The sequence below is a fragment of the Cherax quadricarinatus genome, chromosome 53 (genome assembly GCF_038502225.1).
Source record: "Cherax quadricarinatus isolate ZL_2023a chromosome 53, ASM3850222v1, whole genome shotgun sequence".
NCBI classification, from domain to species: domain Eukaryota; kingdom Metazoa; phylum Arthropoda; class Malacostraca; order Decapoda; family Parastacidae; genus Cherax; species Cherax quadricarinatus.
Window position 1 is genome coordinate 13,102,045 of NC_091344.1, and position 16,032 is coordinate 13,118,076.

The 16,032-nt window shown below is 39.3% G+C and overlaps 1 protein-coding gene across 5 annotated transcripts in view; it reads left to right on the forward strand.

Annotated features, from left to right (window-relative positions):
* The window catches only part of LOC128692261 (UDP-N-acetylglucosamine transferase subunit ALG13), a gene marked incomplete at its 5' end in the record, with an annotated part of 177,597 nt that overhangs the window by 158,758 nt on the left and 2,807 nt on the right, over window positions 1-16,032 (forward strand). For 4 of the 5 annotated variants that reach the window (XM_070096330.1, XM_070096333.1, XM_070096331.1 and 1 more), the window contains 3 exon segments: window positions 2,498-2,672; window positions 5,697-5,932; window positions 7,075-7,252. In XM_070096330.1, the coding sequence (XP_069952431.1) occupies window positions 2,498-2,672; window positions 5,697-5,932; window positions 7,075-7,252 (589 nt within the window). 5 annotated transcript variants of the gene reach the window in all.

A 16,032-nucleotide genomic window follows, 5' to 3' on the forward strand; every position in this document is an offset into this window, starting at 1 on the left:
AGACCAAGAAATCACAAATACAACTATAAAAAACATACAAAAAAACACTGCAAAGTCGCTGTTTTAATCGAAAATCACGGTCTCAGTTTTTTTTCTCTCATTATACACTGTGTGCTGCAGGATTTGTTTTATGTGGTGCACACATACCACATATATGTATTCTCTCATATCTAGGCCCAAATGTACCACTCACAGTTTATCAGAGTGAGCTGAGCTCATGACGTAGATCTACGGTTTGGACCCTGAACGTAAAGCCGTAGATCTATGGGACGGACCCTGAAAGGGTTAATTCAATATGGCTTACCATCCACTTCAACTAATAATAGATTTTTGAGGAGTCCATTTGACTATTAAATCACATACCTGATTGTAATACAGTGGTCCCTACTTTTTCGTAATTAATCCTTTCCTGGAAGTGTGACTATTATCGAAATTGACAATTTTCAAATCCATTTTCCCCATAAGAAATAATGTAAATCCAATTAATTCGTTCCAGACACCCAGAAATATCAACAATTTTTTTTTTACCTTAAAGATAGATTTACATGCACAAAAGAATGAACATTCAAACCTGTCAGTTACCTTTATTGAAGGCTTTTGTTGATGAATGGAAGACAGGGAGAAGGAGAGAGGGAAGAGAGGTTATTGTTTGGAAGGGGAATCCCCCTCCATAAGGACTCTAGGTCACTTCCCTAGCTTAAATATAGATTTACTTGCAGAAAAGAATGCCAAATAAATGTAAAGCACTAATAAAATGTATAAATGAACATTTAACATCACACTTACCTTTTATTGAAGACTTTTGTTGGTGTATGGCAGAGGGAGGGGAGGCGAGTTTCTTGTTGGAGAATATAACACTAATATCAACTCTCCAGCTTATTTATCTACCACAATTCAACTATCATGACTTAATAAACAATATTAATAACATAAAAACATGGAATATACTTTAGAATGAATAAAATAAGTCATAATGCATGTCACGAGAGGTGTTGTGTTGTTGTTGGGCCTATAAGGGCCACTGAGAGCATAAGCCGTCCATAATGGTGGTGAAGGCTGCAGCTGAGGTGGTGGTACTTTCTGTAGCCCTATATAATCCAACAACATTGTAGGAGTTAGTAGAATTGCTGAATCACTGAAGAAGGCACTCTCTACCACCATCACAACCACTACCACCCTCTACCACCATCACTACCACCTTCTACCACTATCACAACTGCTACCACCACCACCATCACTACCACCGTCTACCACTATCACAACTGCTAGCACCCTCTACCACCATCGCTACCACCCTCTACCACTATTACAACTGCTAGCACCCTCTACCACTATCACAACTGCAAGTACCCTCTACCACCATCAGTACCACCCTCTACCACTATCACAACTGCTTCCACCCTACCACAACCACCTTCGTATTTTTCTACAAACTTTTTCTTAAATTATATGTGTTTCTCACATTCTTTACCAAAGGGCTAGCACTAGAAGCTTTCTTTGGAGCCACGGTGACTTATTTAGCACTTGCAAGCACTAAAACAAATAGAATAATATGAAATGTATCATATGAATTCGTGGGATCATCCTCACTCACTGATAAACAGTGGCACACTGGCTGGGAATGGATTGTGAGGCGGCTCGGGGCTGTGTGTACGCGTCCCAGATGAACGACTACTTGTGAGTCAAACGACGATTCACGAGCCAATGGTTTGACAAAAATAATGTTACAATTTTCGAAAATTATGACTATTGAGCCTTACGATTATTGAGGGACCACTGTATCACTAGTGTAGCCAAGAATTTTTCTTCAGCTCAGCATTCACACTTTGTATAGCTTATAGCTATACAAAGAGTATGTTCATTTTATCTAATCTATATGAAATTATGGGCCTAATAAATGGCATGCATTGGAATACACTTCTAAAAAGTCAGCAATTAAATGAATGATGGTGAACGCATTTTCTTCTTTGCATCACCCTGCCTTGGCAGATGTCCATTGAGGTACAAAAATTTTAAATTGTTTACAGCCAAAGAATTTTCCAAAATTAAGACAATAGAGAGGTATCTTTACTGACAGACTTGTGACATTGGCATTTGTTGGGCTGTTGGGCCACCAATAGACATATGTAAGGAGGATAAGTTATGTAATGACAGTAATAGCTTCAGAAATTTTTGTGATATCCTCTATTTGCTTAGACAAGCACAGTAGTTATCAAACAAGAAAATTTCCTGGAAACATAAACACACATGCAGTTTAATGTGATCCTTTATTGACAACGTTTCGCCCACACAGTGGGCTTTTTCAAGTCGCAAACAGATCTGTTTGTGACTTGAAAAAGCCCACTGTGTGGGCGAAACGTCAATAAAGGATCACATTAAACTGCTTATGTGTTTATGTTTTCATTGTGTCTATTTTATACCATTTATTTTCAAGAAAATTTCCTAGAACTCGGTGCTTTTGGGTAACTCGAAACTAATTGGTATCAATAATAAACAGCAGCAGCAACAGCAACAGGATGGTCGTGATGGCAGCAGAGATGGCTCACCATTCCTGCACCACCACCATCACCGTGGACGAGGCAGAGGACCCCACCATTATAATCACCATCCTCGAGGAAATCATCATGGTAGCCATCAGTACTCAAATAATTATCAGGGCAACAATTTCCAGGGTGAGAATTTTTTTTGTTTGTATAACCTACCACTACAAACAAAATCCACAGTAGATAAGACATGCAACAGTTAGGTATCTTTATTCTGAAATGTTTTGCCTACACAGTAGGGTTCTTCAGTCAGATATGAAGTTGACAGCAGAAACAGTGGAGATGGAAAGATGATGTAATCAGTCCTTCACCATCAAAGAAGTAAATTTGAGGTGGTCACTCCCTCAAATTGAAGAAGTTTTGCTCCATAGCTTGAAACAGTGTTCCTGACTATGGAGCACAGCTCTTTGCCAGGCTGAGGGACTAACCACCTCAAAACTAATACTATAAGGGTGATGGACCAATTACATCATCATTATATCACTGCTGCTGCATCCTTTGCATTCAAGTGAAGAAGCCTACTGTGTAGGTAAAATTTTTCAAAATCAAGATACCTAACTGGAACTTTGCAGAGGTAGTAGTGGTCCAGTTTTCTCTTAAAGACTTCTACACTTCTTCCAGTAATATTTCTGATATCTTTTGGTTACATGTTGAAGAGTTTTCGTTCAGTGTTGACACTGTTCTCATATTGTGTCTATGTTGTCCTTGCTCTCCACTGGGGGTGTTTTTGCACTTTATCCCATATTTCTCATGCAAGTGAGTTTGTATGGTAATGTGTCAATTTGAGACTAAGCCATCTGATATTGTCTATGTACAGTAATATATTCTTTTCTTTCAACACACCGGCCGTATCCCACCGAGGCAGGGTGGCCCAAAAGGAAAAACGAAAGTTTCTCCTTTTTCTTTCTTTCAACACACCGGCCGTATCCCACCGAGGCGGGGTGGCCCAGAAGGAAAAACGAAAGTTTCTCCTTTCAGATTTAGTAATATATACAGGAGAAGGGGTTACTAGCCCCTTGCTCCCGACATTTTAGTCGCCTCTTACAACACGCATGGCTTACGGAGGAAGAATTCTGTTCCACTTCCCCATGGAGATAAGAGGAAATAAACAAGAATAAGAACTAGAAAGAAAATAGAAGAAAACCCAGAGGGGTGTGTATATATGTGCTTGTACTTGTATGTGTAGTGTGACCTAAGTGTAAGTAGAGGTAGCAAGACATACCTGAAATCTTGCATGTTCATGAGATAGAAAAAAGGACACCAGCAATCTTACCGTCATGTAAAACAATTACAGGCTTTCGTTTTACACTCACTTGCCAGGACGGTAGTACCTCCCTGGGCGGTTGCTGTCTACCAACCTACTACCTAGAAGTAATATATATCTTCAACAAGTCGGCCGCTCCCACCGAGGCAGGGTGACCCAAAAAAAAGAAAGAAAATCCCCAAAAAGAAAATACTTTCATCATCATTCAACACTTTCACCACACTCACACATTATCACTGCTTTTGCAGAGGTGCTCAGAATATAACAGTTTAGAAGCATATACATATAGAGATACACAACATATCCCTCCAAACTGCCAATATCCCAAACCCCTCCTTTAAAGTGCAGGCATTGTACTTCCCATTTCCAGGACTCAAGTCCGACTATATGAAAATAACCGGTTTCCCTGAATCCCTTCACTAAATATTACCCTGCTCACACTCCAACAGATCGTCTGTCAGTCTCTGTCTGTTTCTGTCTCTGTCTGTCTGTCTCTCTGTCTGTCTCTCTCTCTCTCTCTCTCTCTCTCTCTCTCTCTCTCTCTCTCTGTCTCTCTCTCTCTCTCTCTGTCTCTCTCTCTCTCTGTCTCTCTCTCTCTCTGTCTCTCTGTCTCTCTCTCTCTCTGTCTCTCTCTGTCTCTCTCTCTCTCTCTCTCTGTCTCTCTCTGTCTCTCTCTGTCTCTCTCTGTCTCTCTCTGTCTCTCGCTCTCTGCTCTCTGCTCTCTCTCTCTCTCTGTCTCTCTCTCTCTCTCTCTCTCTCTCTCTCTGCTCTCTCTCTCTCTCTGTCTCTCTCTCTCTCTCTCTCTCTGTCTCTCTCTCTCTGTCTCTCTCTCTCTCTGTCTCTCTCTCTGTCTCTCTCTCTGTCTCTCTCTCTGCTCTCTGTCTGTCTCTCTCTGTCTCTCTCTCTCTCTCTCTCTTTGTCTCTCTCTCTCTCTCTCTCTTTTTCTCTCTCTCTCTGTCTCTCTCTCTCCTCTCTGTCTCTCTCTCTCTCTGCTCTCTCTCTGTCTCTCTCTCTGTCTCTCTCTGCTCTCTCTCTCTCTCTTCTCTCTCTGCTCTCTGTCTCTCTCTGCTCTGCTCTGCTCTCTCTGTCTCTCTCTGTCTCTCTCTCTCTGTCTCTCTCTCTGTCTCTCTCTCTCTCTGCTCTCTCTCTCTCTGTCTCTCTCTCTCTCTGCTCTCTCTCTCTGTCTCTCTCTCTGTCTCTCTTCTCTGCTCTCTCTCTCTCTCTGTCTCTCTCTGTCTCTCTCTCTCTCTCTCTGTCTCTCTCTCTCTCTGTCTCTGTCTCTCTCTCTCTCTCTCTCTCTCTCTCTCTCTCTCTCTCTCTCTCTCTCTCTCAACATGAGTGACTTGAATAGTGTTACCATTATGTTAGTTCTCTCATTTGGAAAGTTGTCATTATCCACACACATTTTTCTGCCCTCCATTCTGGCTGTTGCATTCTCTGAAATGGTCCTCTTCTGTTCCCGTGTTTTGTATGATGACTATCTCACAGAGTGAAATAAACATGTAAAAAACTTTGGTATAATCATGTCATATGACTTGTCATTAGAAAACACAATAAGATAAATGATGTCATTTTTTTTTTTTACGTTGACCCTCCTCTCCTGCTGTAGTCATGCCTCCCCCACCCACCCACCCACCCACCCATGAAAAAAAGTGGAAACACATTTACCATCATTCACTCACTTGCTGTCTTGCCAGAAGTGTGCTGACATCACAGTTCAGGTGAAACTTTAAACTGAAATGTCTTAACCTCTTTAGATTGCAGGCACTGTACTTCACAACTCCAGGACTTGAGTCCAGCTAACAAGTTTACCGTTCTTATGTTGAAGTAATGCTTACTAATATCCTTGTAACTCATTAGGTGTGTAATATACAACTCTGTTTTTTCAGATCCATTAACAATGGGTCGTGGGGGAGGGGGTCAGCGTTCATTACCTCCAAGGTTCCAACGAGGTGGAGGTACTCCACCAGGCAGAGGAGGATCAAGACAGTTCCAGAATTGTGGTCCTCCTCATCAGTCAAGCAACACACCACCTCATCTTCACCAGAGAAGCCATCAGTATGAAGGACAGCCTCTAATGCACATGGGCTCCAGAAAGTCAAGTACTGATAGTTTAGCTTCCCAGGTATGTCATTATAATAAAACATTTTGACGATGTTTTGTTCCCAGTAACTGAAGTATTTTCATATAATTATTGTTGTTATACCATGTTGTAATAATGTGGTGTAAGTATGCCTAACCATTGAAGTAATAGAAGAACACACAACTGTAGGTAAATACGATACAAAGCAACACGATGATCATACATTTTAACTCAAAATATTTGAGACCCATTCCTAGTCAGAAGAGGACTTTTTTTTTTCAAACCATAAGCTCTAGGCCCTAGCATTGTATACAGTTTTCATAAACAGTATATCCTCCACATTAATAAGTTAATAATTCATAAAATCTCATTAACCCTTAAACTGTCCAAACGTAGATCTACATTTTTTCAACATTTGAAAGTATGTAAAAAAACGTAAATCTTCTTTTCTTTTTTTTACATTTGGAAACGTGTAAAAAAAACTTTGATCTACTTTTTTTTTTTTTTTTTTTTTTTTTTTTTTTTTTTTTAAAAACGTAGATCTACTTTTGGAGCACTACACATGTGAACGTAAATTTGTTTGGACAGTTTAAGGGTTAGTCTTGATTTGGTAAAAGTGAACCAATCCTACAGTACTTTCAGTACTGTATTCATCTGTATGTACTTGTCTATATGTGGTTGCAGGAGTCAAATCATAGCTCCTGGCCTTGCCTCTTGCCAGATTCACTCTCTTGGCCTTGTGAGACCTGTCATACCTATTTGTAAAACTATGTATGGAGTCTGCCTCCACCATTTCTTTGCCAAGGTCATGCTGCTTCCTGACCACTGAGAGACTGAAGAAATACTTCCTGACATCCCTGTGATTTGTCTGTGCCTTTAAATTCCACCTGTGCTGCCAAGTACCTTTTTCCCGCTTTTTAAACAGCACGTACCCATCTGCCCTGTTCCTCTGAGTACATGGTATTTTATCATTCTTTCCTGGTCATTGTTGTCCTTCAGGGTCATCAGATTCAATTCCTTTAGCTTTTCTTTGTAGTGCATACCCATTAGTTCTGGAACTAGTCTTGATGCATGCCTCTGCACTGAACTTTTTTGGTTACTTTCATTACTGCTATAATATAAGAAAATGAGTAGCTTTTTTGATGAGTGATGTTGTTGCTATGTCTGAAATTGTCTTTTGGCAGATCATTTCAGGTGGTAGTGTAGGATCAGGTGAGTTAGCTTCGCCCCCTTTGGTCACTTATTTGGAATTTGACCGTCCTCACAGAGTAATGCCTCTTCCTCCCCAGGACACTTCGCCTATGCCTCCACAGGACCATATGCAAATGCCAGCACCTCCAGGATACTTCACTGCTCCCCCAGGTAATTACAATAACTAAGTTATGATACAAAAAGAACACTCCATATTTGCAAATTTTATTGATAAATCTAATTTTGTTTGTATGTTAAGGCAATTTTAGCATAATTCATGTAATTTTCGATTTATATATTTACAGTAAAACGAATGGTACTTTTCATCTGTACATGACAGAGATCATTAATACGTTATACAAAGAACTATATTACATTCTGTCAGTATATGAGTTCCAGTGTAATTATCTTGAAAACAATAGCAGAAAATCATCAAATTGTCAAACTAAAATATAATATCTGTTCATCTGACCTCTCCTTTGGCTTTCTTCCCTTTTCTCTCACTCGTGACATAATAATGGTCCAGGACAGACTGGATCATCCTCTAAAATTTGCTCTGAATTGTTAGTTAGTTGTAAAAAATACATAATATATGTATATCTTAATATAGTAAACAGTACTTTTTGTAAAGTGCAGGCTGTAACATACAATAAAGTTGAATGATCAGGTGGAAAGTGAGGAGATGGCAGGTGAAGTGAGGCTGATTTGTGGAAAAAAGACACTTATGTACAGTTCAGGACATTTATTAGAAAAAACATTTTGCCATGAGTGGCTTCTTCAGTCCTTGTTGTGAAACATTTCCTCTAATAAATGTCCTGAACTTTACATAAGTGTCTTTTTTCCACATCTTGTCAGTCTCACCATACTATTTTTCTGAGGCTGATTTGTAGAATGAATGAATGAAATAATGTTTTACTAGTAAAGGTGAATCATGGAATATGACGAAAGATTTAGAAATGCAGTACAGTAGGGCCCCACTTATACAGCAGGTTAGGTTCCAGGCTGCTGCCTGAAAGGGGACATCACCGGAAAGCAGAACGCCATTTGTTTCCTCTTATAAATGTCAGATAATAAGTTTACACTAACATGTATTAAGTTAGCAATAGAACAAGGCATTAAAAAACAATAAAAAATAAAATACACACAGTACACTCATTACTTACCTCAAAATATTTGTAGTCTTAATGTAGGGTGAGAAGTGAGTAGTGTTTATTGTAAGAAGTTAGGTGTGGTAGGTATGGCAGCCAACTAGGCCACCCCACCCACATGTAATATACTTTGACATTGAAAGAGCCCTAAAGCGATAAAATGCATTTAGTGTACACTCATTACTTCCCTTAAAATATTTGTAGTCTTAATGATCTTAATATAGGGTGCAAGGTGAATAGTAAGGTAGGTAGGTAGGCATCGAAGTGTGGTAGGTATCATAGCCCATCTGGCCACCCCACCCACACATTATATACTAGGCATTTAAAACACCCTGTACATATTAGAAAGACAGGGAGCCGTAATGAGAGTTTTGGTCATAATTTGATATCACTGTATTAGTGGAACACCATAAGGCGAAATGCCATAAAGCGGGGCCCTACTGTATTTAGAAATACAGTGAACATTCATTCTTCACATGGGTTACATTCCTGAAAGCTGCATGTCAATTATTTCCGTGATTATAGAGTGAAAAACATATGGGAATAGTAGGGTTGCTTGCCTCATAATGTCATAAAGCTTTGAAAAACAATAGTTCTTCCTACCTAACATTGTTGATATTGATACTCTGTAAAATACTTGAACTCTAGTGAGGCTTAGAGAGTGAAAAAAGGAGTAATGAATCTTAAAGGGCTGCGGCACTCTTATCACCTACTCCCACAGTGAAATTGGTAGTTGTTTATTCTTATGCGTATTCTTTTCATAATATTATTAGTAGAAAGTTGAAAGTGAACATTGATAAGAGTAAGGCGATGAGGGTATCCAATTATTTAGATAAAGAAAAATTGGATATCACATTGGAGAGAGAGAGTATGGAAGAAGTGAATGTTTTCAGATATTTGGGAGTTGATGTGTCAGCGGATGGGTTTACAAAGGATGAGGTTAACCATAGAATTGATGAAGGAAAAAAGATGAGTGGTGTGTTGAGGTATACGTGGAGACAAAAAAATGTTATCTATGGAGGCAAAGAAGGGAATGTATGAAAGTATAGTGGTACCAACTTTCTTATATGGGTGTGAAGCTTGGGTTGTAAATGCTGCAACGAGGAGGCGGTTGGAGGCAGTGGAGATGTCCTGTCTAAGGGCAGTGTGGGGTGTAAATATTATGCAGAAAATTCGGAGTGTGGAAATTAGGAGAAGGTGTGGAGTTAATAAAGTATTAGTCAGAAGGCTGAAGAGGGGTTGTTGAGGTGGTTTGGTCATTTAGAGAGAATGGATCGAAGTAGAATGATATGGAGAGCGTAAAAATCTGTAGGGGAGGAAGGTGGGGTAGGGGTCATCCTCGAAAATGTTGGAGGGAGGGGGTAAAGGAGGTTTTGTGGGCGAGGGGCTTGGACTTCCAGCAAGCATACGTGAGCGTGTTAGATAGTGAATGGAGACAAATGGTTTTTGGGACCTGACGAGCTGTTGGAGCATGAGCAGGGTAATATTTAGTGAAGGGATTCAGGGAAACCAGTTATTTTTATATAGCCAGACTTGAATACTGGAAATGGGAAGTACAATGCCTGCACTTTAACGGAGAGATTTGGGATATTGGCAGTTTGGAGGGATATGTTTATGTTATATATCTTTATATATGCTTCTAAACTGTTGTATCTGGGCACCTCTGCAAAATCAGTGATTATGTATGAGTGAGGTGAAAGTGTTGAATGATGATGAAAGTATTTTCTTTTTGGGGATTTTCTTTCTTTTTGGGTCATGCTGCCTCGGTGGGAGACGACTGACTTGTTGTAAAAAAAAAAAATACTGACAGATTGATGAATTAGGCATATGTACAACACCTGTGTATTTATATTGTGATGACAATTCGCCATCAAGTGCCTTTGATTAAATACAGCTTGGTAATTGTAGACACTATCCCTTCCATACAAAGTAGTAAGCATGAGCTTGAGTGACCCTTAACACCACCCACAACAAATCACTCGTACTATCAGTTTAATGTATTCTTGTCTGCAGTAGGGTAAAAACTGACAAGAAAGAGTTATGTGTTACCTTCAGATCCTTGCTCTTTTCCCTTGTTGCTACAGAAGTGTGTAGATGTGGTTGATGTGGTGCTTATGTATTTTAAGAACCTCATGTGGCCTCTGCCTCCACTACATATTCAACAATTGTGTAAATGCAGTTAGAGTAATGACTATTTAAAGCACAAGAATTTGTAATTAGTGTAATTACAAGTACCATCCGACTTATGACCAAGCTTGGTTCTGACCAACTGGTTGTAAATCAAAATGGACGTAAGTCGAACCTTTGAAAATTGCCGACATACTGGGTAGGGCATAATGTCAAATCTTTGCTATATAAACTACCTACATAGTACTGTAATGTAATGTATAATCATTATTTCATTTTACCATAATGTACTATTGATATATTTTAATCATTTATGTACTGTATATTATGTATACATGGTAGTGGACTGTATTGTAAATTTTACATCTCATAGAGTATCATATGTTCCTGTTATCTTTAAGTATTTCGACACAGTGGAATGGGAGAATACCACTGGTAGTGTCATCCTGCCAGAATGTCCTATAACCTATGCTCTAAGTAATGAGAAACGACTCTGGAACATGTGTAATACGTATTCGGCTGGCTGGCTGACTATCAGGCCAGCCAGGTAGGTGGGTGAGTGGTTGGTTGGTTGGTTGGCTGGCTGGCTGGCTGGCTGGCTGGCTGGCTGGCTGCATGTCTGACTGAATTTGGCTGTCTCTCCATCTGTATCTGTCTCTGTCTCTCTCTCACAGGTACACATTAGTAAAATTATCATATACATGTATAGTGTAAATTATCTAGGATAACCCAGAAAATCCAGACAAAGTGCTATACAGTGGATCTGTACTCCAGTTCCCTAAATTAATAATAATAATAATTATTATTATTATTATTATTACAATAATTATGCATTAATAATAATAATAATATTATTAATAAAATATAATAATGTTCACTCATTACCTACTTTAAAATATCTGTAGTCTTAATGTAGAGTGAGAGGTGAGTAAATAAGATTAAATGAACAAATGAGAGAGAATGAGAGTGTAGAAGGTTTGCGAGTTTTGTAAACAAACTAGTTGTTGCTACCAGCCCGGACACGAATGGTTTTTGTTCACTCTGTCAAGCCGACTGGAAAAACATCTCATATGTATGTTAATTTACATGTTTATATGTTACGTAGCATGTTTATTATATAATTTTGAAAAAAAAATCATAGATGGATTATGCAAAATGTCTATATTAACATTTCATATACTAAATATTTAATGCACCTCAGACTGATTATTATTGTGTTGTTATTATCATTATTAATATGGCATCTTCAAGACCAATAACACACTCTTAATGATTTTAATGTGTATCTGCATGCCAGAACAGGTGCAAGATGTGGAGTTTAAAACAGTTAGGTTCATATCTTATTCATTCTAGAGTGTATATCAGGTTTTTATGTTATTTATATTATTTATTATGTCATGTTAGATGAATTTTGATAGATAAATAAGCTGTAGAGCTGATATTAGCGTCATATTGAAGATGTGATAACTCTGCTTCATGTGTAATACCTGTTGGTTCATGAACGGCTCTGAGACAGAGAGACAAGCAGACAGAAAGACAGACACACACAGGAAAACATAGATAAACAGATACAGACAAATATATACAGACAAATACAGACAGGTTTGTGCGACAGTGAAAACAAATAAAGAAGCTCGAGAGTAAGAGCCTTTCTTGCCACAATTTCCAATGCAAGATTCAGACTTCCTCTTAGGGGCCATGGTGAAATTTACTGTCCAGTTAGTACAGTTAATACAGTATGATGCTGCCTGCATGGCGCATTGCTGCCGCTAGTATCATCAAATATTGTACAGCAGTATGCATCAGCCAGCCCAGCCCAGCTGCCAGATGCACAGTTGTAAGTCGAGTGGACGTATGTCGAGCAGGTCGTAAGTCGGATGGTAGGTGTATTTGTTACTCTAACACAATTCCCCATTCCTCTAGCCACATTTTTTCTTAGAAATCATTAGTTCCATGCCTCCTCCAACATCAGTATTTTACTTTCTGGGTGCCATGATTAACCCGTAAACGGTCCAAATGTATATATACATTTTTTCAACATTTGAAAGTATGTAAAATAAAGTAGATCTTTTTTTTTTTTTTTTTTACATTTGAAAATGTGTATAAAAACTTTGATTTACTTTTTTTTTTTTTGTTATATTTGAAAATATGTAAAAAAAACGTAGATCTACTTTTGGAGCACTACACATGTGAACGTAGATCTGCTTGGACCGTTTACGGGTTAACATTCAAGAGATGATACTGAATAATGATACGAAAGAAAATAAGACACAAATTAGGGTCACAATGGCCACCTGTGTCTGCTGTTTGATGCTCTCCATTTCACTACACAGTTTTCTTATTTAATAACTATTATCAGTCATTATAATCAACAACATGTGTAATTAAGCTTTAACCCTTTCAGGGTCCAAGGCCAAAATCTGAAGTCACGCACCAGTGTCCAAGAAATTTTGAAAAAAAAAAAAAAAATTATTTTTTCTTACAGAATTAAAGAGCATATTTTTGTGAAGGTAATAAAACCAAAAAAAATAGAATCTGATCATTACTTACCGAGATACAGTGCCAAGAAGTTTATAGAAAATGATGTGGTGGCAGCAACATCGACGAATTCCACATACTCGTATTATATTATTTTGTTGTTTTAGTTGTTTTTTCTTTTCTTTTCCAATTTTTTTCTATTCCTACTAACATTTGGGGCCTGAGAGACCAATACTGTATATAATTGATATATATATACTCACTGTATTGAACACAATAACCGCACTAAAGTTATTATCATATTATTGTTTACCACTGTTGTTTATTACAATAAACATGCACAAATATTGTATAATACTAATGTTCTATCATATATTTACATATTTACAATCACTGGACATGGTTTTAGAACTGCTGGAGCTTGTGGAACTCCTTGAAACAAGGCACCATGCACAGAGGCACCTTACATTCCTCACACATAAACCGAGTGTCTTTGCGTCTTTGTTGCCGTCGTTTTGTTTGTGCACAGACAATGCATCTCTTCTGAGCAAATTTCTTTTGAGTTGAAGGAAGCTGTATTATGAAATGATCACCTTCTCTCCTCAAACGCTTGGGTATATTGTGATGAATTCGAGGACCATGTTGTATTGCAGGTGTTGTTACCTGGTACTTCATTATGAGTTGTCTGACAACAGACAAACAAAATTCACCATACGGTGGTCTGTTACCAGTCTTTATTTGGTACATATTATATGCATTCAGCATTGAAATGTCCATGAGATGGAAGAAAAGTTTCATGTACCACTTGTAACTCTTACGAACACAGTCAACAAAACCAATCTGCATGTCACACTTGTCAACCAAGCGCATGTTTTGTGTATAATCAATCACTGACACTGGTTTTCGAATACGTTCATTAGTCACTCGATCAACTTGCCACTGTCTTGCATTTCATTACGGTGAATGGTTGTCAACAATGTGACATCTCGTTTGTCATGCCACCGTAATGCCATGATGTCATTGGCAGTAAACACCTGCACGTCATCACCACGAACACCTGCGTTGAGCCTGGGCATATGTTTACGATTAGAACGCACTGTGCCACACACATCTGTCTTGTTCACTCGCATGAAATCACTGAGTAATGGGCTTGTGTACCAGTTATCGGTATATAATGTATGGCCCTTACCAAGATAAGGTGCCATCATGTTTCTCACTACGTCACCTGAGATACCCAATAACATCTTGGTATCTTTCAATGTTTTACTACCCGTGTATACAACAATATCCAACACCAGGCCACTGTCACAATCACAGAGTACAAACAATTTTATACCAAAGCGGTTCCTCTTGCTCGGTATATACTGCTTGAATGACAGTCTACCTTTGAACAAAATCAAAGACTCGTCAATTACAAGATTCTTGAATGGATAAAAGTATATCCTGAACTTTTGTTTGAGATACATGAAAACATTTCTAATCTTGTATAACCTGTCACTTCTGTCAGGCCTGGTTTTGTCAGAGAAGTGCAACATACGTAACAGTAAGATAAACCTGTTCACTGGTATTATTTCACTGAAGGATGGGGTACAAATTAGCCGATCTGTGGACCAGTATGCTTTTATATTATGCTTATAGACGTGAGGCATAAGCATTATTGTTGCAAAAAGCAAATACATTTCTGCAACAGTCGTCTCTTTCCACCTGTGTAGTCTTGACTGTGGTGATAAGATCGTATTTGCCATGGTGTACTGAAAATACTTATTACTTTCCCTGGCAATAATTTCCATCAATGGCTGATCAAAGAATAATTCAAAGAATTCCAGTTCATTGGCCGTGGTTCCAAGGGGATAGGTAGGTAGAATTCCACTTTGAGAGTCATCAAAGTGGTGAGGACTGGGAACAAAATTGGGATTTTGCTGCCAATCCCAGATACGGTTTGCTGGTGGATACTGGACATCATAGGCTGGGTGTACGGGTGGTTGTGGTTGTGGCGGGCTGGTGGGTGACGCTCCGCTTTGTCCTTGAACTGACGAGTCAGCAGCGTGGGTCCCCGCGTGGCACAGTGAGTCACGCATGGCGGTGCCACTACCACCACCAGCACCACTAACACCATCCACTGATGCCTGTGGCCCATCCATGCCAAGTGTAGCCACATCATCCTCACTATCACTACCTAAAATGGGTGTAGGGCCACGGGATGTACTCCGTCATGTACTCCGTCCCCTGGGCACAGCATAGGGTACACTACCCGAGCGCATGCGGCGGCGAACATACCGACGCTTCACTGGTGAATATGTTTCCTCACTATCACTACTCGAATGATCGTCGAGCGCAATAAAATCACAATCCACGTCAGAATCATCGTCATTACTGAAGTCAGAGGCCTGGCTACGGGAAAATATTAGTTTTCTCTTACGTTTAGGAACACCCGACCGTGAGTCACGAGTGCCCACACCAGAGGTAGAAGGTCGAGGATCGTCGGGGTTTTCTGCACTATTATCGATATCCTGGTCATTATTTTCAGTCACTAACTTATCAAAGCCGTAGAATTCGTCTTCATTTCCACTTCCATCAGTGTCAGAACTATCAGACAGGAAGAGGAGAGTCCCAATTTTCCGGGGAGTGAGAGCTGACTTGCGACGAGGCATGGTGAACAAGGGTGAATGAGCCGGCGTTCCCACAATGCTATGCAGGCGCCTAGATTTTTTGTTTACGGCGCACACCCACGGCGCAGACCCATTCTCTCACATGTAGGCCTATGAGCGCTTTCGCGCTAAATTTGACAGCGCTAGAATTTTGGCGTAGATCTACGGTTTGGACACTCACCAAAAAGCCATAGATCTACGGGACGGACCCTGAAAGGGTTAAACTAGCCATGTGCACAGCCACTCATCAGACCCATTAACCACCACCACTTGAACAACAATTTCAACCACAATTTTTAGAAATTGTTAAGTTTCATTTGTAATTGTCTTCTTGGCACTTCCGGCATCACTTTTATTAATTTTGATTATTTCTTTTTAATCACACTGGTCGATTCCCACCAAGGCAGGGTGGCCCGAAAAAGAAAAACTTTCACCATCATTCATTCCATCACTGTCTTGCCAGAAGGGTGCTTTACACTACAGTTTTTAAACTGCAACATTAACACCCCTCCTTCAGAGTGCAGGCACCGTACTTCCCATCTCCAGGACT